The sequence below is a fragment of the Vidua chalybeata genome, chromosome 2, assembly GCF_026979565.1.
Source record: "Vidua chalybeata isolate OUT-0048 chromosome 2, bVidCha1 merged haplotype, whole genome shotgun sequence".
NCBI classification, from domain to species: Eukaryota; Metazoa; Chordata; class Aves; order Passeriformes; family Viduidae; genus Vidua; species Vidua chalybeata.
In genome coordinates this window covers 96,862,304-96,886,243 of record NC_071531.1, presented here as the reverse complement: position 1 = coordinate 96,886,243, position 23,940 = coordinate 96,862,304, and the positions used below count along the sequence as shown (strand labels likewise).

Sequence of the window (23,940 nt, the reverse complement as noted above, 5' to 3'; positions counted from 1 at the left end):
CAACTGCAGATCCAAAGAATGATCTCATGTCCTGCCTCTACAGTCTGGCACTGCTGCCAGGACCCCTCTCAGAGCCAAGACTCAACAGAGCTTCAGCCCCATGCTCTACCCCTGCAAAACTCTTCCTCACCCAGCAAAAGGTGCATGGCTGGCCAGGGACTGGCACAGGATGCACTCAGCTCAATTTTCTTCCCTTTTCTCTTTCTCTGTTAATCCTGGAATGTGTTTGCACATGGTGGAAAAAATGCAGAGAGGAGAGAGAAACAGCCAGGAACATCACCCTCACCGCTAGCGCTCAGCGCTGCTGTTGGTAGCTTGTGCCAGCATTGGTAGCCAAAAAAGTTGGAGGAGACCCTGATGCCTGGAGGAGGTGAAGCACAAATTAGATTAATTTTTTGGGGTAATAGTTTATTTTTTAATTAAAAAAGAAAAATGTATAATCTGCACAAACTCAGTTAACACAGGCTTGCAGTGAGAGGCAAAATCTGTTTTGTTCAGAAAACTGGCTTGCAATGAGTACAAAATTTTTCACAAACTTTCAAACCCATCTTTTCCTCCCCTTTTTTATTAATGGGCATCTTTTATCCTGTCCTAAGAAACAGCAACCAGACTAATTAGTTTAACAAGTACAACAAATGGTTTTATTGACAAAAAAGAACCCTTTGAAATATACATTACATTCACAGAGGATTAAATTACACCCTATTATCCATTTTCCATAAAATAAAGATTACTTTGATAAATCACAACTAATGTTATCTTTGGCTGATAAGAACTCAGTACTTATTTGTGTGGCTTCTATAAATAGTGTGTTCTGATTTTTTTTCCTCCCTAAAATAGTCAACGATACAGTGTGCCAGGCATTTTCCTGCAATTTGACAATGCCACATCTGTGAACCAGGCAGCAAGTGAAAGCTTCATTGTCTGAATATGAAACATGCAACAGTCTCTTTCTTTTCTGCCAGCTCCTCTGCATTAATCTATCAAACACCTTTCAGCCATATCTTGTTCCATCAAGGCTTCCTTATTACTAAAGTAAGCTAGTCAAAACAAACTCCTTTTGTTAAGAGCAAAGCCTTTGTGGTTCATCTTTCCAGTGTAGGTTGGAAAAGTTGGTGTGACAACTGTAGCATGAGTGGGTCATACCCTAATTTAGGCCTTAATGCACACAAGATATGTACAGTACTGTACGAAGTGTGCATTTTCAGGTGTAAAGGGTTCCTTTGTGCTTTGCCTTTCCTTAGTTTTGCACCAGAGGATTCTGCAGATTGCTGGAGATCTACCAGCACCATCTCTGGGTGGATAAACAGTTGGACAAGGACCAAGCCAGGAGCAATGTCCTGTGTTTAGTTCAGATCTGCATTAGCTCTGCACAAAGTGCCTCTTTACTAAAGGATGGAGATAGAATATTGGAAAAGGATCTTTGTGTGCCAAGAGGTTCACCCACCTTTTGAGCATTTGGGTACACCAGGCATGGACATCCCCACTGGGTCACAACTCGGCCACCTTGCTGGGCAAACAACAGCTTAGCACAGAACATGAGCACCTTTAAAAACTTCCAAGGAGTTTGATTCTGAAAAACTGAAGCTGATTTCTACTGTGTAGTGGATTACCAGAGAGATCTGCCCTGCCACATGAATGGCATTGCCTCTCCTACCTCTCAGGACAAATATCTGAGTTCAAATTATATTAATTTCCCATTTTTAAAAAATTCTTTCAAGAAACACATTTGCTCTGTGTTCAACTACTGCTTTGTATGCATGGGCTGACTCAAAGCATCTCATTTTACTCTAATTATTCAAGGGTTAGAATTTGTGCTGCAGTTGCTGGATTGGCTTGAAATAAAGTTTGCGAAGTTCTTAAGACTGGTAGTGAAAAGACGGAGCAGTTCTGGAAATCTTTACCAAGTAAATTCAATGTGTGAGCTGAGTTATATGATTTTTGAAAATCCTCTGAACTTCTCAAACATAACATCAATTAAATATCCATTTGCAGCATCTAACCCTAGCCAGGCCGTTTTGGATGGCTGTTCTCATCATAAGCAAATGTCTCTTTTCCCACATTTTCCCTCAGAAGCAGGTGGCAGTGGATTTCAAATAAACCCACACCCATGTCTGTGTTCCTTTCTGGAGGGTGTGTTTTGCTCACGGAAATATGTCTAACCTCTTTGTTTAATTTTCAAAATTTTATAAGTGTCCCACCCCCTGGGTTGCCCACAAAGTGATTCAGCAAGGCAAGCAAAGGGATCAAAGAACAGTTACATTTTTTTAAACGAATGGAAAAGTTTAGCAATTCTGAAAGCATTTTCCCTCAACACATATTTCAAAACATTAATAAAAATAATTATAGCTGAGTCTAACAGACAAAATGCAGGGCTAGAGTCATAAATCTTAGTGAACAGGGAGGAGCACTCTGAAATGCTGCAAAACAAATAGACTGTCACCTTTCCAAACCCCTGCAAGCTTCTCTTTTCCTGTAATAGAAAACAAAAAATCACCATGGCTGGGCTGCTGCTTGCTTGCTGTAATTAAAACAACTTTTATATTGTATTTCCTCAGTGGTGTGCACATTTATAAAGCAGGAAGGAGGAAACTGTACATGTAGAAGTGAACACATAGGAATTGCCACCAGCACAGATCAACCACCTTGGGTCCAACCCAAGCCCAACTTCATATTTTGCTGCCTACTGGATACTCTGTGGGTGATAAAGTCCTGGGAACCTGATTGTATTTCAGGGACTCATGTACTGGAATCAAACATAAGGTCCTGATGTAACAAATGGAGGAAGATCCAGACCTTGGAGGTCTAAGAGACCCCTTATGTACATGCCACAGGGCCACACTCCTCCTTGCTTATTCCATCTCCTGCCTCCTGTATTTTACGCTGATTTATGCACAGCTGCTGAACTCGAAAGAGAAGAAACAGACCTGCCCCATCTCATACTACACAACAGTCAGAGGGCTGGGTGCTTGCCAGGAAGATGGGATATGTTGATTCCAAACTCCTTTGGCCCAGAACCCATCTCTCCCACTTCCCAGGAAAGTGCTCTTTGTACCAGACAACACATCTGTTCTCAGATCAGGGCTGTCAGCATGTCACATGCAGTGAGTGCTGCCTACCGTGGGCAGTGTGCAAACCCCTCTCTTTTCCCACCTTCCCCAGTCGCGGCCCAGCACAGAGAGGGGAGTCGCTCTCTCCAGGAAAAGCCACGTCCCTCCAGGAAAAGTGATAAGGACCAAGAGCAGAAGGGCTGACTGACTCAGCCCAAGCACAGGAGCATCTCTTCAGGCATGGGATGCTCAAGTCAGAGCTGCAGTAACTGGTCTGAAAATGGGCCAGCTACTGACATCCAGAGTAATTTCATTTACTGAAATGCTATTGGATCCTCTAGTCAATCAGGGGACTGCAGCATCAAGGTTCCTAGTGTGGAAATCCTGGGAATTTGTAAAATAAAAGGGTCAGAAATACCAAGATGGAAAAGGCAGGTCATAATCAAATCACATTTTCCTTCCTACTCATAGCAAGGCAAGGAAGAGAAAATAACAACATGGAAGACAAGTGTCAGTAAGTCAAATATTTTTATTGATGTCCTTTCTTATTCATGACCATTGGTCATTAATTGCACAGACCAAAATTAGCTAGTGACTTTAATTTTCCTAAACTATAACTTCTATAGCTTTTGCATTTTTACCAAGAGAAGACAAAATGATAATTAAGTCTCTACAAGGAATCAAACATAGGAAGCAACTTCTTACTAATTTTCATGCAAGCTACTGATTATTGGAGACTGAGGTTGAGCGTTATTTCAGGAAAAAGTTCACTCTTATGAGTATGCTCATCTCAAGCTAATTTATAGTCTTTTCACAACTGATATAATTTTCATATATTAGATAATAATTACTGGCATATTATGCAGTATTAACATTATTAAACAACAATGAACAGCCGCCTGAAGGTATACTATGGCAATGCAAAATCTGAGTAATAGAAAGAGACTTACCTGGTAATTTTCCATTAGAGCTTTTCTAAGCTTCTGGAATTTTTTGTCTTACAGGTCTAGAGATTTTAAACAGAATAAATCTAACATTCATATTTACAGAAAGATTTATGCCTGGCCCAAGAACTCCAGGGACACTTACACTTTCTATACCAACAAATTACTCCCATTTGGAAAAGGAGCTATTGCTTTATTGTGGCATTACCACAGAAGCTGCTTTCTGAGCGCACTGAATGCATTTTGTGCAACGAGTTTTCCAAGCGGCTAGAATATATTGCTGCTGTTCTTTATGTCTTGCTCTTTTGCAAGCATACATTAAGCTGCAGACTTGGCTGCCATCAAGTATGTATTTTATATGTGGACTATTACTACTAATAAAAGTAAAATAAGTTATTCAATATGAATGACTGCTCCTCTCCCCCTTGATGTACATAAAATAAGCCACATATATTGTGAGACTAAACTCAGGTGACTGTAATAACTCTGTGGCATTCCTACAGTAACAAAGAGAAGAAAAAGTTAAATGCTTCCAACAAAACATGTTTGCTTAAATTATCCTTTAAAAACAAATGAAGAAAAAAACCTAGTCACAGATCCATTTTACTAACTTTTTGTTTCCTGAAGGTTTCTTTTTAACAGTACTTTCTTAAAGAATTAACTATGTTTAAGGAATTTGCAGATAATTATCATAAGACCCAACAGAGAACAAATATCCTACTTACTTATTTTCCTCTTTTCCTGGAAGCAGAAGTCCCCTAAATCATAACTCTGTAATATCAGGGCTTCTACAGAGGGAAGCTTCAGCTTGCACCAAAGGAGAAAAGAAATGAAAGTTTCACTTATGGCTTTCTATGCATTAAGCTGGGACATCTAGACACCCCAGTTCTCCCACTTAAACACCAAGTCATGTAAACCATGAAAATTTCTTGGTGGATTATGAACTGAGTAAGTACTTGTACTAGAGCAGATGAACTTTTTCTGTACATAAAAACAAACAAAACAAAAATTATGTACATGTGAGGGAGGAATGGCCATACTGTTGTGCAAACCACTTTCCTAACCTACATTGTTACTGGTCCCAGCCTTAGGAGATCAGTATGTTTTAACTGATACAAGGATTCTTACTGAAAACAATTGCACTAAACCAAAATCCTTCCAGTAAAACAGAATTATAAAAATAATTTAAAGCATTAACTTACAGGTTATATACAAGCATGTAGTTCAAACATTTTTTTTCCTGACAGAAAACACCAGATAATAGATTGCAAAAAAAAACACACAAATTTTGCCTCAAAGATTTAATCAACAGGATTTGCAAAAGAGCATCAAACACTCTGAAATTATTTATGAGCTGCAAAGTGATGCATGAGTCATTGAAAGTGTATCAGTTGTATTAAGATTTCAGTTATTGGTGTTTACTGATGGCAGGCTGAGAAAAAGAGTGAGAGAACAGACAATAGAGCAAATAAAAATATTTGTGAGGTCATAACAGACACTGGTTAAACCTGCAGTTCAAAGGATTATGTACAGCAAGGAAAAAAGCTTTTCTCCTTTTTCAAAGAGATTGCACATTGTCAAGGTCCACTTCCATCAGAGAAATACATTAAAATAATTTTCAATCAATATTCTATTTTCTGGCTTATTGAAAGTATTCAAAGACACAGGAAAGACTAGACTTCTGTCAAGCAAATTAAAGAAAACTGCATTCCTACATATTTTAACTATACAGTTACACAACCGAATTCAAAGCAGAAAAATAATTCAATGCAAATACTCAAGAAATACAGCATTATGGATTCTGATTAATCTGAGGGACGCAAGACTATGAAAGGAGTGCCTGAACTTGATGAGGAGATCTGTGTAGGATGGTTTCTGGATCCTTATATTCATTTGAAGGATCCATCACAGCTGCATATAACTCACTGTAAGCTCTGCAGACGAGTTCTGTTGACTGTTTTATTATCTGCTCTCTAAAAACCAAAACAAAATAACATAATATGTAACTTGTAGGGAATATAACTGTATTACAAATAAGGAATTAAAGATATACATTATAAATAAACATTAAAAATTAAAAAAAGAAGGCTTTTTCTCTCGTTGTATCATACACAGATAAACTCACATATATGACCTGATAACCAAGACAGGCGCTTCTTTATTTCTACAGTCAAGCAAAAGCTAATAGAAGGATTTGATTAGCAGACATAAGTTTCCCACGTGCACTTGCCTGTATCTTTTAAAAGACTGATAAACTTAGTGATCTATCTTCTACCCTCAGTGGCTTCTTATTGTGTTTGTAAATACATACTTTTTTTTCATCTACTAGCAAATATATTCTATTTGCTTTATCTTGACAGCAAGATACCATAATGATTCCATAATCTGACAAAAAACTAGTGATAGTGGTCAGAGATTTAAAACACAACCTTTTATCAACAATGCTATGAAGTCTGTGTCCTATTATTTTTTCTGAAGATAAATGAGTAACAATGCAGAGACTGAATGCTAAACTTAACTGGAAAGTTTAGTATTTTTTAAAGACAACCTAATAATTTTAATTTACATTGCCCATTGAATCAGTTTACTTTAATCATCATGGTGATGGTGCTTACAGTAGCAGATGAATTTTTATCTATTAGGAACAGCAGTTGCAACTAGTTTACAGCCAACCCCATGCAACGGGAACTCCAGCGGAAGCTGAAGAAACCAAGGTAACAACAAATCCACATTCAGCCCTGCTGTAATATGAAGCAGAGAAACAAAGACAACAAAACTGCATCCACTAAAATCAGGGCTGAATTCACAGACTGTTGAAAATTTACAAGTTAAAAAAATTTCAAAGATCAAGTATAAAAATCTTAGTCTTTACAGGAAACATTAAGGAACAGAAGCTATGAGAAAGCAGGTTAGAAGACCAAACCCGCATTTTATTCTGACACACAGTATCCAGATTTTTTATATACAGCATCAACTGCCAGTACTACTAGGTTATTAGAATACCTGAAAAAAAGACTGCATTTATAATAGCAAATCCAAACCTATTACAAAGGAAATATATTCAGGGTGTTCAGGTAAGACAACTGTCACTGACCTCAGCTTGGGATCACTAAGGTATTGTAACATGACAATCCTTTATGAAAGCATGCATTTCATACACTGAATTTGTGTAGAATGGATGCACCAAATGAATAAATAAAAAAAGTTTGTTAAAATATTCAGAGAATGGAACAGAATCACATGTTGTTCAATCAAATAATGTCAGTGCCATTAATCAGTACATTAGGATTTCAGTTGCCATAACAACGTGATACATTTATTACTAACACAAATGGCAGCACTTGCTAAAAATAGTAATTTCAGCATTCAGTTTCTGTGATCCAACACAAATGAAAAGAGCTTTTCAAGACCAACAACCATATGAATATATAGCTTAAGGCTTTTTAAATGAGTGAAAGAATTTGAAAGACAAGAGCATGCACTGGTAGTGTTGGAAGGATTCACAGCTGCAAAGCTTAAATGATATTGCCCATGAGTATGTATTACGCTGCTCCCTCATCAAAGCATGTGGTCTGATTCTGAGAACCAAAGACCTCATAGGTTGGGGCTCTCGATTATCTGATCTCCAGAAAAATGTCTTCAAAATTGAAAATTCCAACTACTATAGCCAGGGATTAAAATTATAGCACTGGTTAAATGTTTTGTTTGAATTTTGAGAACATTTTGAATTTTCAAGGTTTATTTACTATCAAAAATATTGACTATCCAGACAGTGATTCTACAAGCATCTGTATAAATGGGTATTTTAATTTCAGAAGGATTGCTTGCGTTTAAAGCTAATTGCCTGAAGGCTAATGGGCTAACTGATTTATTTTGTTTTCATTCTGAGCAGAACCTGATCTATAACACTGATTATAGTAGGTTAATAAACTTCTGCATGTTAGCTGAGTTGAAGCAGCTATAGCAATCACCCTTACACACCTTCCCTCTTAACTGTCCACTGCTAAAAGATGACATGAATTCAGCTTAACATGTGCTGAGAGCTTATCAATGGGTTAAGGCTAAGAGTGCCTACATAACCAGTTTATCTTGGTTCATCTGACAGAAGGATTGATTAAGTTCAAGTAATTTCACTGCGCCAGTCATTATGGTAGCATAAAGTCTTAAAATTGCCTCTGTGTTAGCAATGAAAAGTTAAGGCTTTCAAAATACATTTACTGTCATTATGATTTTTAAATAGACCTACATTTAAGAAAATACATCAAGAGCTAAAATACAGTTTTAATGCCCTGACACTGAGAAGCAGAAGTTGTGATGTCTCAATGACATTACTGGTCAAGCTAGCCTGTTTCATCTGTACAGAGAGTAGAGCTCTCCCACAACAGGATCAGCTCTGCCAGCTGAGCTATGGAAATGGTAAATCTGGCAGAGTCACCCAATGCCATCTGAAAAATATCAGCATTCCCTGCGCCCAGCCATGCTCCACCTGTATGGTGTGACACTAGAAGTCTTTGGATGAGGACAAACTGAGCAATGCAGCACAACAACCTGGGAGCTGGACTAGCTGATCATTGTAGGTCCCTTCCGAACAAACTGTTCTATTCAATTCCCAACAATAATTATTTTTTCCTTGACACAATTTTTTAATTGCAAGATGCTCTACAACCCCACTGAGGACAAACACCAGTAATGAAACTCCAAATACTGTTGCATTATGTAAAATGTGATGTACTTGTCTCGGTTTCTGGTATATTCAGTTACCTGCATTCTTCACAAAAGTGTGAAAAATAATGTCAAAGAAAGTTTTGATCAGTGCAACATATAATTCTCTGAGTTTAAGTACTACAGAAAGTCTTCATGTGGTTCGCATTTAATTGGAAAGAAATTCGTGGCACTTTCCCTAGCCTTGGGGTTCAGTTATATTCAAAAACAAGGCAAGATATAAATAATAAAGTTCTTACTTCCATACTTCAAAGAAGAAATCTCTAAAAAAAAATACATTAGGTGAAAAGTAAAATAATCTCAGCAAAATATTCAATGAGACAGAATGCCAATATTCTACAGCAGAAGACAACAAAGGTGAAAATTCTAGAACTGACAAAGCAGTGGGGATAAAAGAAAACTTAGAGAATTATATATTTCACCTGTCTTTGGAAAGCTTACAAAATAGTTCTAAATCAATTTACAACTAAGTTGACAAAAAACTACTGACACAGCAGAATACTTTCACAATGTAATTCACCTTGATGGTGTCTCTTAAATCAAAGGTAATTACTTCAGAAAGTTACAGAATTAGATACTCCTCACTGCTTGTTCAAAAAGAGGAGAGTCAGAACACAACTGAATTGTGACCTGAAGGACAATGCAAATATCACCACCACTAATAACTTGAATTCTCATCATGATTCACTAAAACCTAATCAAATTCATCTCTGTGATCATTATTCAGGCATAATAGAAATTCAGAGGCGAGGTACTTACTTCACAGTGGCACTCAGAAGGAAATTCAGCTGGGACATTAACAGACTATCTGGAGCAGACAGATAGCGATCAAACTGAGCCTTCAAGAAGAGAATATGAGACCAACATATTAATGCCTTGCTATCACACAAAAAATAGGTAAAACCACAATTTCTGAAAACATCTCTGATTACATTAAAAGACAAAACTTAATTGCCCAAAACAAATTATTGACTTCAGTACTTCTGCCACCAAAATTTTGTTTCTGACTCTAAGGAATATGAGTGGAGGGCAAATAATGAGAATTCAGCTTCTATAATTATCCATCTAAGCTTCCTATGCATCTGGTGCAGGTACTTACACAACACTGAAGATCACACCGAGTCTATTCGATGCAGAGGGAATACAAGACAGCTTCAGAGCCATCTACTATCTATTCTGTCCAAATTAGACATGTTGCTTGATTCTTTTTGCATGTTTCTTTTTACTTTTTGGCAGGGAGTCACTGCTTATGTTGGAAAAAATAAAGAGCAAATCTTTCACTTCAGGATTCTTGAACTGCTTCTAAGCCTACTTCTCTTTCTCACAGAATATAGTGATAAGAAGAGCAGTGCTTTGATTCTAAGAAAAAACATTACTCCTGTCTTCAAAAGTCAATCAGAAAAATTGTGGCTGCCTCATTCCTGGCAGTGTTCATGGCCAGGCTGGATGGGATTTTGAGCAACCTGGTCTAGTGGAAAGTACTCCTGGCCCATGGCAGGAAGGTTGGAAGAAGATGGTCCTTAAGGTCTGTTCCAATCCAAACCATTCTGTGACTGTGTGGTCAAATGGGTGACTACTGAGAATATGACACCAAGTCTTCTTACAGGTGAAAACACAAGAAATACTGAACACATATTACACTAAGAAGCATTTTAATTAGACAGTGAGAGGAAAAATTTTTATCAGGAATGTCATCAAACGTTGAACAGATTATACAAAAAACCTGTATAATCTCCATCCTTGGAATTACTCACTAAGACAAGGCCCTAAGTAAGTTTATCTAGTGATGGCAACCTTCCTGTTCATTCATTCACTGAATTAATATTCTCAAGCTAGTAAATCTTAAAATCCCCATTGATCCATTATTTAAAACATAGACAAAAATGAGTAACGAAGTCAAAGTTCTTACAAATTAAGTTTTGGGGGTTTTCCGTCCTTGGAAAGCAAGGGAGCTTTTGCTGAGAAGGGTATGAACTTAACCATCTCATTTGCAAGCACATATGAACAACTTAAAAGGCTGGAACCTGGAAAACTTTCAAGCATAAATGGGAGGCAGTGTATCTGGTTGCAAGTACTCCCCCCTGGTTTAAACCCTGAGAAGCCAATAGATTAGGCTGATAGATGGGATTTATGTAGGTTTGATTTCAGCATACTTGGTTCCATTCTGGTTAAAGTGTGTTCACAGAACAAGATGTTAAGTAATGAAAAAAATAAAACAGCTGGATTCTTAACTATTCAAGGGAAATTATTAAATACCACTACAGATAACAGTGTTACTTATGTATAATTTAAAGAGAAGGTCTCCAAGATGCAGCCTTTAAATTTGTTGTGAGTCTAGAAGACTATGATAAATAGAAGATAATTTAAATGCAAAATTCCTAAGTTTTAATGAGAATGCATGCTGATCTGAGTAAACCACTGAGTGCTCTGTGTCAGAGCTCTGTTCATCCAACCAGCTTGGGAATTGCTGGTTTAAATCCTGAGCAGAAAAAAATGGGTTACACATTGGGATGCATTCAACACACAAGTTTTTAAAAAACCTTTTTAAATCCCCTTTTTTTCTCCATGGATGTGTACATACAGTGCTGTATGAGCAGGCCTTTTGAGTTAAACTTTTAGATTAAAGCTAAACTTGGCTAAGCAAGAAGAGGGAGAGATTATACATTATTGCCTACTGAACTGTGGCATTGCTATCTCTATGCAAAATAGCCTTCACACACTCTAAGAAAAAATATCAGCTGATAATTTGCTTTAAAATATATTGTAGCTTTCAACTTAAAAAACCCGTAACTGTGACATATACCCAGAATCTAACTTCTGAGTAAAGCTGAACTATTTGCATAAAATCAAAGCCTTAGGACTAAGATTATAAATTATAGCAGAACCTATATTTCAAAGCATAGAGGCAAAAAAAAAGAAACTTTGGTGATTAAAACTAATTAGAGCTAAGTATTTGCTTTTAGCAATTTAAGATGACTCATGGGACAGCATTCTTGTAAGTAAAGATCTGCATCTCAAGGCTTAGAAAATAATATTCTACTACTAGCCCTTCAGAAATAATTTATGTATTTATTACTTCAAGTGGTCAAATTACTACAAATGAAGAAAGTATTCCCAGATATGGAATTCAGCTATTCTTAAAGTGTAGGACTGATTAGATGAATATCTTCTAATCACATAATTAACAGTATTATTTACCATGTCACAGCATCACCACCATAATATGAAAGGTATAAATGCTTACCATTGCAACCTTCAGGGACACAGAATCCATACTTGACAAATTTGAAAGAGGACCCTAAGAATCAATAAGTAAATAAGGGGATAAAAATGGTCATCCTAGCATATAGAAAAAGATAAATCATAAATATACAATTGGTTCAGTGGTTTATTTTTCTTTTGGTCCTGCTACAGGATCTTAAATGTTTGGAAACTATCACCATTTCAGTACTGAAATGCTGTTAACAGCTCATTTGTATTCTACCACTCCCTTAAATTAAAAGCTGAGAATACGGAACTCTTAATATGTCCTTTCAAAACCTTTTCTTCCTTCTTCACCATTAAATAAAGCCAAAAATAGAGTTCCACATGGTCTAGAATAAAAACTGAACTGCAAACCAGCTACATCCCCTTGGTAATCCGGACATAAGAGACAACAACCTTGCTCTATCTGTTCTTGGACCATGAAGAATTCAGACCTGCTTCCCAGTAAACCTTCTGTGTTGGTAGGGCAGAACAATGCACAAATGCTGCTTAAGCCCCTAGCACATTCTGTGACAACATCACCCTTGCAGCCAGGCAGCTGTACAGATAGAAATGAAAATTGCTACATCCCTTTAACAACCTGCCCTAGTCAACTTGAAATTGGTTTTAAAACAGGAGCTAGGCTTGTGAATAGAAAACGGAGTTATTAATCAGATCATTCACACATTTATTTATTCATCTTTACACATAAAAATCTGTTTAGTTTAGGCACTTTATGCAAAATTATTAGCTGAAGAAACAACATAAAGCTCTCCAACAGAGTTCTGCTTTCTCCAGAAAACACTGTTTTTCATGTCTACAAAAGATCACAAAAGGACATAAGCACAGCTGAAGGGAAGAAGGGCTGTATTAACACCTACCACACTGCAACTGTGCTTCACAAGAAAGGGAGAGCGTGAGCTCTGAATTCCAGTTTTCAGCTCCTCTAAGAAATCTCAAGTTTTCACTTTGAGAATCTCACTGTCTTGGTACTAGAATAGCTACAGCAACAAATAAGGGCGAAAGAAGAAACTATTTCAAACTACTACTAAACTCATCTGCCAGCTTTCCACAGAAGAAAAAAAGCAGCAATTACCAAAGGCATGCAGCTATCTATGGACTCCATGCGTGGTGCTATAGGAGGCAATGAAGAAGCTGAATGCTGCTTACATACAAAGCAAGTCTAACATGTCCTAGGTGCCATGGGAGTGCTGGTACTCAGAGCCAGTGTGTACCAGACAGGACTGTTGCACACCAACCCTGCTAGGCTTGCTGAGTACACAGTAAAAAAAGCGGTAGCTGCAAGGTGCCAGTGTCTGATAGTCCTGGTCCCACGTGAAAAACCAACATTACTGAACCTTTGCTTTCAGAGGAAGGTCAATTTGCAAAAACATTAGTGCCAAAATTCTACTAGCTGGCCAGTGTGTGGTACCCCCTCATCATGTAAATTCTGTAAGCTCACCTGCTCCGGTTTGTGTTGCTGCAGAGCGTTATAAATGTAACTCAGACCAGCTCTCGTTAGCACATAGGAAGCTTGCTCATTTATGAGTGTATCTAAATGAGCTTCAATCTGAAATGTTAAGCATAAGGTATTTATAAAGAGTGTACGAGAATATTAAATGTAACAAGTTCTGGGGTTAAAACATCTAGAAACACAAATAATAAACAAAAGAAAACACAAATAAAGAGAGTGATCAACAAACAAGGAAATGCTACAAATACATGCAGCATAATTATTTTATCCATTTACATCTTTCATATTACAAGCAACCAATAATAAGAATGCAGAGAATTCCTTCATATCTGACTAATAAAAGAACCTATTATTTTTGTATCTGTAAATACAACACCACCAGAAATGAAGATTGCAGCCTTGATCTTAAAAATTCCTATATAATTTAATTTTGCTATAATTCCTTGGAAATATGTGATAAAAACCATTCCACTCTTATTGAAAATACGGACGATAACATGGCAATTTTACAATAAACAAGAGACAGTCTTCCATAAGGAAAAAGAACTGAAACTAAATCATACTCAGAATTGATTTTAAATTCAATACTGATAAACATGAAACATTTTTAAAAAGTAAACTGAAAGAACAATAGACAATAAAATTACAGTTATCTACTTTGTTTTAATTATCTTCATATGAAAAAACTTGGAAGAGTATTTTACATTCTTAATAGAATCTTTACTTTGCAGGAAAACCTAATCCCTAAACCCAGTTACAGCAATCATTTTTCAGTTTAAGCAGTCTCAGAAAGACATTTGGGTATATATACATTATTACTTCATTTTTACAGATAACTACCCCACAAATTTTTCTTCCAATCCTAAAGAAAAGAAAAAAAAAATAATATATTGAATTCTAGTAAAATGTAAGACTCTTTTGTCTGATACTTAAAGAGTTCACCTTTTTACTTCCTAAAATTGTTTGGAAGAACACACTTTCCTTTTTAAATCAGAAGGGAAATCTTAATATTTCAATTTGTAGTTTTTAAATGTCTTAGTGCATTCTTTTTCTTTAAAAAATGTTTCTCCTATTAAATATGCCATTCTAACTCCACTTGAATAACCTACTTATGTATAATCTTAAAGATTTTTTTCAGTCTGTTCCTGTATTTGTAAAATGTTTGAAGAAAGTAAATGGTATTAAATCTATAAGCTTCAGCTCTACTGCTTTTCTGAAGAATACATCAATTGCAACATTTACTGTGAAAGGAACTCTGATAAAAGAAATTAGAAATACCTAGACAGTTTGGTGAGGTTGTCTGTTTGTTTCAGAGCTAAAAGGTGCTAGAAATTCTGATTAGGATTAGAAAGTGAAAAATGGCTCTCAAGGATCAGCCAATCCTTGCTGATCTCTTCAAATAAGAATTTGTGACTTTTTTCAAGCCCCCCAGCTCCAAAGGCTCTTCTGAGATATACTGCAGACATATTCATGTAGCAAAATATAAATGGGCCGTGGCCAAGTTTTTGTAAAGTCAACAGTTTCTAAATTTTGGCTTCCACTTCAAAATTGTACCACTTATGAACTATTATCCCGGGATGTGAGGGGAAACCAAACTAATGAGAAAAGAGAGGCAGAAAGCAGGACTGAAGCAAGTAACTTCAGCTACCCAATATTCTAGTACAAAATAGATGATGATCTAACTGTAGATGATGTACTAAATATATGATGGAATACAGTCAGCCATTTGGCTGAGCTTTTAACTTCCATTTGCTTCTTTTCATACAGTTTGCAGATAAATATTAGAATGATTAGGATAATGAAAATACTCACTGGTCTGGGTTTATCTGCAACTAAACCAAACAAACCCAAATATTTTAATAATTTTTGGTCTGTTTAAAATGAAAGATGCTATCTGCTCATGGTCCCTGATAAGAAGCCCTCTTAACCCATTTCCCTGATTTTGATAATGTTGGCTTTGGGTTGATTTTAAGATAAATATTTTCACAGCACAACTTACAGTGCACAAAAATCAGTAATAAGTTCATTTTCTTTTGGGGGTGCTAAAGCTTACCTGAAACTGCAACATTTCTAGACGTTTGTCAGTGAATTCAAAGAGAGCCAGAGTAGTCCTCATCATGTAAAGTGAATTTACCATGTAGGTTGCCATATCAGCTGTGCCCAAATTACTAGCAGACATAGTACACATCTGTAACAATGGATCTAGCACACAAGACAGAACCTAAAATAGTAAACATACAGAAAAGGGGGAGGGGAGGGAGGAAATCATGTCACACGAGGCTTCTAACCTCATTCTGTCTCTATCACATATTTATTCCCAAAGCAGAATAAAGAGGAATGAGAGTTTCCAACTGTGAAAGCAGTTTTCTACTGGATTTGTCAGCAGGTGATCACCTACCACAGTGATGGGGAAAGCATAAAAACCTGACAAGAACAGATTCCAGCCTAGCAGGAAGAAGAATAACCCAGATTAGATAATTGGTAATTGTGCAATCTTGAGGGTGTATTTACTTAATGGAGTAGTAATTGGATAACTGAATTTAGATACGGTGTTGAGAGTAGCACTCCATACTCAACTGTAATTATCCATATTGTTAGTCACCCTGTTATGCACATTACAAACCCTGGTTTGACAGAGAACTCCAGAATGGGACCAGACAAAAAGATTAATGCTCCATCTACCTTGGTGCACTGAAGCTAACTTACACGTTCTTTTTTTGCCCCTCTCCCTCCTCTTCACACACACAGAGCAGTCAAACATTCTTGTACCTGCACAAAGTCAGCCTGACGGGCATCCAGTGGAATAACAGATGAGTCATGAGATGCCAGAACCTCCCGTAGCAAGTTAAGTGTCTGATTTAGAGCAGAGCTTGGGCCAAGATCAGGAGGTGGAAGCTCAACCTGAAGAACAAGATTATCTGTTTGTGGGGACTTTTATTAATCTCATTTACAGCAAATACCATCCAGTCTGTCAGCACAAATGCAATGAGCTATTAACAAAATTACATACAGGCATATAGAGAAGAACTTTAATTTGACAATGGACAAATCTAGCACATTTCAGACAGTAACTGCCTGCAACTTTCAGCATAACCACCTCATTCAGTGCCAAACAAGAAACACTGAATTTCTCATTTCCTTCAGACTATACCTACTTAACCATTTGGAAAAACTCAAACTCTACTGGTTTTTGCAGTGAATAAAAATACATTTACTACATTAGGTGACAAAGAGTAGCCACTTTGTTGGCACCATTGAGTTCACTTTGATCAGGACCTCCTGCAAACACTTCAGAATCTAGTGCAGGCAGAGCTCTGGGAGATGAGAGCCATGCTGCAGCAGTTCTCGACAAGACTGCACAGCTCCTGTGATGCTGAGTATGTGAGCTGCAGTCACAAATGCAACAGTCTCTATCCCCAGCAAGCTCGTACCTTAAACTGCCAGTACACAAATGAACTGCACACAAGCTAACTCAAGTACACCTACATGAACTGCAATGAGACTACACAAACTGATATGCTGGCTTATGCAAAGGTAAGAAGCAGGTAATGCAGATGTTTAAAAAATAAAGAAGGAAAGTTTGTGTATATAAGAGAAAAAAATATACTTTCCAAGTCAAATTATGAAAATTGGGTCCCCTGAAATGGACTGAAACTATGTTATTTTTAACCCAGGCTCATATACTTTAGCCCTTTCTTTGAAACAGGCAAATACTCATTAAACACTTAACAAAACATTTCTAGAAAATCTAGCACCTCTTTTTTGCAACACATTTCTTAGGTTCCACTCCAAACATAGCTGCATCTTTTTGTCTCCAATGCTCCTCAAACTGGCTTCCTGCTGCCTCCAAACCCTTTCTATCACCTCATTTCATTCTGCCAACAATCCACTTCCCACCTTCCTCTGTTCTGCCCATGCAAGGGCAAACTCAGATGCGGCTGGGAGTGGGAGTAAGGAGACCCCCAGCAATACAGAGTATATCAAGACTTAAAGGCATAATCTCTCCAGAAGGAGATAGGGAGAAGTAAGTTTGGATGGGACTTGCCCATGTGAATCAGTCAGGGTATCTGGCCACAGCAGAGCAGTGCAGCATGCACTTCTGTAGTACTCCTAAGACTCCAGCTCTAAAGAAAAGGCAGCCAGCTTTGAATGGTTCCAAGTCATAGGCAACATGTTCCATGCCTTCCCAAATGAGAAATACTGATGAATGGCATAGTAATATGGATGCCTGAATCTTAAAGTTAAAAAAAGGAAAAATATCCAAGGGGCAGAGGCTGATGGCCAAAGAAACCAAGGAGAGCACAGCAAACATCTTCAGAGCTGAACATTACAGAGCCTTCTAGAAATGAATCTATACCTGATGAACAAAGAAAGAAAGAAAAAAAAAATCTCTCTCTTTGAAACCAGGCTGCTCTGATTTTGTGCTCTGAAACATTTGAGATACCATACATGTCCCCACACAGTTACCAGTGACAGATTTAACAAAAACTTTTTTCATCCTTCTGAATATAAAATGTTCTTCTCACTTTCCAAAAGAAAGTATACTGAACTGAAAAAACTAATGGAAAAATAAATGTAGTAGGTTGAAAGAATAGTTGTGCAGCCCAAGCGGTCTTGAAAGCATGAAATATTCTAGCAATAAAGCAGCAGTAATTCAAAGAGAGGCACTTACTCAGTGCTGATCAGCAGTAAAATTTACTGAAATTTACAGCACTGAATGACTTCCTTCTTGTTTCTTCTTGTTATATTAGGGTTATTGACTGTGTCCTGAACACACCATTCTCAGACTTGAACTGAACCATGTTCAGATATTTTGGCATTACTTTTAGACTAGAGTTTGATGGAGTTTTCACTTCCAACACACACATAGATCATGGCAATTATATTTTCAGGCTGCTTTGCACAGAATTTTTGTCTCCTGAGGTAGCTAGTGCTCAGAAGCTCTTAGATTAGCTTCATCTTTCACCTGCCTGTTCCTTTATAGTCCACTGTCTTCTAGGTAAGAACAAGGAACAACATAATGAAAGAAGAAAATATGGCAAGGAAAAAAAGATTTAGATAACTAGATTTTATTTGGGTTACCCTGAAATTCCTGACTACTGCAATAGAGACAATAGTATCAGTAAGTGGAAAGAAAATCAAAGTAGTGTTATATTAATTTTGAAAATTCTAACTTTTAACACAAGAATACAGTAATACAAAGTGAGGGCTTTTTTTTTCAAAATCAAAAAAGAAAATTTAAAAACAGACACTTCAAATTTATACAGGAACCTATGAACTCCAACTCATGAGCACTAATCACTATTCCAATAAAAAAAGAATTGATGCCCTGAATGTTTTACATGCACTAAGAGATCATTATAATTTATCTTATTTCCAGAAAAATAGGTTTCAAATACATGCTGAGTTCTACTTTTGAAGTACCTCTTTCAGATGCAAGCTAGACAGCAGCTAACTAGAACATGATTAAGGAAGTTCTGCAGTAGAGAGTTCAACTGCATTAAAACATACTCTAACACAGTATTAAGTCTCTAATTTGTTTTAACTATCAGTTCAGTCATACAGAAATTATGCCAAACAGCTCTTCAGCCTTTCAAAAACCCCAAGAAATTATCCATTTTTAAAATCCAATACACAAAACTGAAATGAATTCTGAAATGGGTACTAAAAGTTGCACATAAGCTTTAGTACAAAAATTTGTATCTTCTTTTCTGCATATTAATTAGTGGGGAACAGATACCAAGCCAGTAATCTTCCTCTAAATATATAACAGAGCAGGTTTCTCTATCTATGAGAGCAAGTCTTATAGAATTTTACAAACAGCAAAGGAAAATACAGAAAAAAGAAAAGGCAGCATCAGCAATCGAGAAGTGTGCACATATGTTAATTGTTTCCCTTTCTCATTTACAGAAAAGGTTACATTTTAAGAAAGGGTAAATTGTCTTCTGAAAATACTGCACAGTCGATCAGAACTTGATATATTGCGGTACTTTAACATTAGAAAGTCAACAGGTACAATGTTCATGAAGGGAATGGAATACCTCCTACACAAGGAGAGGCTGTGTTCTGCCTGGAGAAGAGAAGGCTCAGGGGGGGATATTATAAATGTGTATAAATATGTGAAGTGAGGGATCAAGATGGAGCCAGACGCTTCTCAGTGGTGTCCAGTAACAGGTCAAGAGGCAATGGGCACAGATTAAGACACAAGAAAAAAAATTTTTACTGTGAGGTTAGTCAAGCACTGGAGACAGCTGCACAATGAGGTTTTAGAGTCTATCCTTTGTGATATTAAAACTTCAGCTAGAGCAAGTCCTGGGCAACCTGCTCTAGCTGACACTTTGCGTCAGGAGCAAGACATTTGGACTAGATGGTTTCTAGTTTCCTGCTGAACTCATCCATTCTTTAATTCTGTGATACTACTACCAAATAAAACAAAATGGTAATTTAAAACACAGAACTCCACGGAGAAAGCCTACTTACAAGTCTCAAATGGGAGGTTAGTGGCTTTTATAAGAGCCTAATCAGCTTTAAATACAGCCTTTTAAAAAAAACCCACCATCAGGGGCTGGATCCAAAGTACTACAGAGTGGAACCTTGTAAAAATCTTATGAATTTTTCATGCTCTAAGTTTACACTGAGCAGCATCAACTGCAGAGTCCATTTTCCTCAGCTGAGACAATATTCACCAGCACTCCAAGAAACCTGAGTGCATGTCTTATCAGAGAAGCTGTTTTAAGATTTTCTGGTCCTATTAGGATCCTGCAGAGGTCAACAAAGTAGAATGCCTAATGGCACGCTTTTCTTTTCAGCTATCAAGCTGGTCTTGGAAGAAAAGATAACTAGGTTTTGCTTTGTTCTCATGGATCCATTTAAAAGCACAATAGCATTCAGAACACAACAATAATAATCAGTCTTATTCAATCTGCCCCACATCTGATTTCCCAGAAACCTAATAGGTTTCGTTCTGGCAGGAATCAAATTATGAAGGACAAGTTTACAATTATTCCCATGCAACGTTTTAATATCTCTCTCACTGACAAACTTAAAAGATAATGCAATCACAGCATTTAATTAGCATACATCTACTCTAAAAAGAACAGCATTAAGGAATAATAATCCCAAAACTTAATTTGGGATACTCTACTAATAGTCTTCTAATAGCTCAGACAACAGATGACTGGAGTTTGGCACAATCTTCATTAGTGCCCTTATGATAATTGTCATTCCATTTTACTAAATGTTTGCAATTATTCTTTCCTTTAATAATTGTTCTGGAACACTAGTGACAACAGAGGAAGGATATGTGGGCTTGAAAATTCCCACTCTCCTAATTTAACAGGTGGTCCAATAAAACATGCTGACATCAGTTGGTCTAACACACTTGTTAAAATGCCTCACCAATGGATTCATGATATTAAATGACTCCCATACTGAGGGGACTGAAAGAGCAGTCCATCCACTCCAGTCCATTAGGTACTCTGAACTTTACTCCCAGTTTCACTGGAACAGTTTCTGTTATTCTGACAATTATTTTCATTCATTATTTTCTCCTGGATTTATAATAATCTGTAAAATGGTCATCTGTAATGGACTGTTCTTAGAACTAGACAACGAGTAACACAAGCAGAATCCTGAATTCCTATACATTTGATTTATAAGCACAGAGTGAAAAGAAACATTAGAAAAGGATAGGTAAGGATTTTAATGATAATTCTGATCCACTTTCCTAGCATGGTTGGTAGACCCATGGCTGGGTCCAAAAAAGCCAAAAAAGCTAACAAATACAAACACAATTTTTTTCAGCACAAGGACACCAATACTGGAAAAAAAAACCAACATTCTAGTTCAACCAAGAACCAGAACAAATCAATTGCTACCAGAACTAGAAAGTACTGGCAAGAATGCCCAACACTGGCTCTGAAGGGTACAAGCCACTAAGGCAAGGGAGAGACAGCGTCTCCAGTGAGCTGATGCATCAAACCTTCAGTGACACAGGAGGTGGCTGGTGATGCACAGCTTCTGTAGGATGTCAACACTGAGCTCTACAGGAGCCTGAGAATCTCAAAGTAGTGAATGGCATTTTAAACCCCCACCAAAAAGTGGCTTTGCAATAACTGTTACCAAGCTTCATGACAGGTTCAAGAAGTGTCAGAACCAAAGAGACTCCCTTGTGTATTGCATTGCTTTGGTAACAATGGACTTGCTTTCCAGCAATCTGCTGAATATTTCTGTTACAGGGGTTTCAGCTCAAACAGAGCTACCCGAGAAGCCAGAATGAGAACACCACAAAAAAAGCTTTCTTAGAACAGTTGGAAATTGAGAGCTGCTGAGTATTTTATTTTCAGATTCCAACCAGGATGCTTGAGATTTTCTTATGTAATGGAAAAAAAAGTTCATAGCAAAGTGCTTCTGGGCAAACCAGTAAGTATTCTGAAGTAACCAGGGATTTCCCTCTATCATTTACACCGATGGCTTGACAACCAAGAAAGAGAATCCTGATCTATGACTGCCTAAAAGCTTCCATACACCTCCACACTAGTGACACTCCTTATGTAATATGGGACTCTTCTCAAAAATAGATGTGAAGAGGAAGCTATTTTCTTGTCCTAGAAAGAACAGCCTGAAGTCTCAGTTTCCCACTGTGCTTTAGAAATTAAATCCCAGGCAGATTGAAGACAATGCTCAACTCAGGATAATCAATAATCTAGGGAATTAAATTGTCTGTGGCGATGAGGACATCCAATTACCATCCTGTCATTTGTCTGCATCCTAAGGATGGGATCTTGAGGAGTTAGCACATTTAATGAAACCTGCATTGTTTAAAAAATGTTCCCAACTAGCTATACTTAAGTGAAAGATTTGCTTAAATCATATTCTGGTCTATCAAACACTAGAGACAATGTAGATATTAAAAAAGAGAATTATCAGCAATAATAGATGATACTGAGGAAATACTATTGTTAAAATTGTCTACTTGACAGACCATTCACCACCTTCCAATAATCTAAACAGAAGAGGCACTTAAAATTATAGAAATAGAAGTATTTTTACTTCAGAACATCCCATTTGCATTTTAATGTATTTCCAAAATTATTCAAATTGTCTTAAGGATCCTATTTTAATCGAAGTATTGGACAATTGTTATTCTTTAGAACAGACTTGTCAAGGCCTTAAGATGCATAATCTAAATTCAAGTAAGAAACTACAATTCCCAGATTGTTCAAGTGAAAAATAATTTACTAATTTTCCCAGTGAATATTCTCTAGCTGCACAACATGAACAGCAGTGATGCTTTTGTAACTGCCTATGTAAGCACAAAAGGTCTATCTTCCAGGGGTTTAATCTTCTCTGAAAAGAAAATAAAAAAAAAATCTGGAAGCAATTGCATTGCATTCATAGCTGGTAAAAAGCTAGAAAAAAGCTGGGATGTGAAGAAAATCCTACTAATACATATACACAATTTTGGTCTAAATAAGCATTTATAAAAAGCATGGTAAAAAGCAACCTTCAGTTTCCTTAAAATGTAAAGGCATTCTGACATTCACTACTAAATTTACAAAGACAAAGAAAAGGCATAAAACCTGCTTATCTTTACACTAACACACATAAAACTAAGTAACAAGAGAATTAAATTTATGATAAAATAAACATCTATCCCATGGAAACTAATATTTCTCTGACTGTAATCAGCCTATAAATTTTGTATTTTTTATGAAGCAAAACTAATTTCAGTCATGAAGAGATAAGAATTCTATCAATTCAGTAATCCACTCATAAAGGGTAATAATATAAGGTGCTACAGAGAACTAGCAAAAACTCAGTTACAAGAACTACACATTAGAACAGGAAGATTTCTTCTCAGACATAGAGTTACCTCGGTGTTAACTCCTGAAGCAGATTAATAAATAATTTGTTACCCATATATCTAACAGTCCTCTAAATCTCTTTAAGCTTTTGACCTCAATTATATTCTGATGAAAGATCTTCATAGGGCACATAGGCAATGTAATATTGTTGGTATTTCAGACTTAATTTATAAATGTGTTTCTGAGAATGAGCAATATTATGATCTTTTCCCATTACATGGTAGGCTTGGTATGTCATTCATTACTTGTAATAACACACCACCGAAGGTGGCAATGCAATCACTGCCTTTATTTAAGGCCAGTAAAAGCAAATTTGACTACTTTATAAAACAATGACAACATCTAGAACCAGTTACATCCAGACTGGAGGCTGAGGGAAGAGGAACTAAGAGGGCAAAGAGGAACACACAACCTTCCCACAGTGACAATAGAAAGAACACACACTATGGACTAGGGGATCATAATTCCTTTATCATCCTTCTTCTGAATTCTACACATTTCCAAACTGAAAACAGCGTATCACCCAAAACAAAACCTCACAGACTGTGAGTTACATGAGTAGGAAAATCATGCTGGATCCTAACTGAGTATAGATGTAATACCCAACAGAATAAATAAATTAAAAAGAGATGAATAAAGAG

General features: G+C 36.8%; 1 protein-coding gene across 2 annotated transcripts in view; it reads right to left on the bottom strand.

Moving 5' to 3' along the window:
• Nucleotides 1-3,561: 3,561 nt before the first annotated feature.
• Nucleotides 3,562-23,940, bottom strand: part of COG6 (component of oligomeric golgi complex 6) — a 55,122-nt gene continuing 34,743 nt past the window's right edge. For both annotated transcript variants that reach the window (XM_053935376.1, XM_053935377.1), the window contains exons 14-19: nucleotides 16,203-16,334; nucleotides 15,487-15,654; nucleotides 13,422-13,529; nucleotides 11,961-12,014; nucleotides 9,476-9,555; nucleotides 3,562-5,967 (exon numbers count right to left, since the gene is read on the bottom strand). In XM_053935376.1, coding sequence (XP_053791351.1) covers nucleotides 5,820-5,967; nucleotides 9,476-9,555; nucleotides 11,961-12,014; nucleotides 13,422-13,529; nucleotides 15,487-15,654; nucleotides 16,203-16,334 — 690 coding nt within the window. In that variant the 3' untranslated portion in view covers nucleotides 3,562-5,819. The remainder of the gene's footprint in view (nucleotides 5,968-9,475; nucleotides 9,556-11,960; nucleotides 12,015-13,421; nucleotides 13,530-15,486; nucleotides 15,655-16,202; nucleotides 16,335-23,940) is intronic.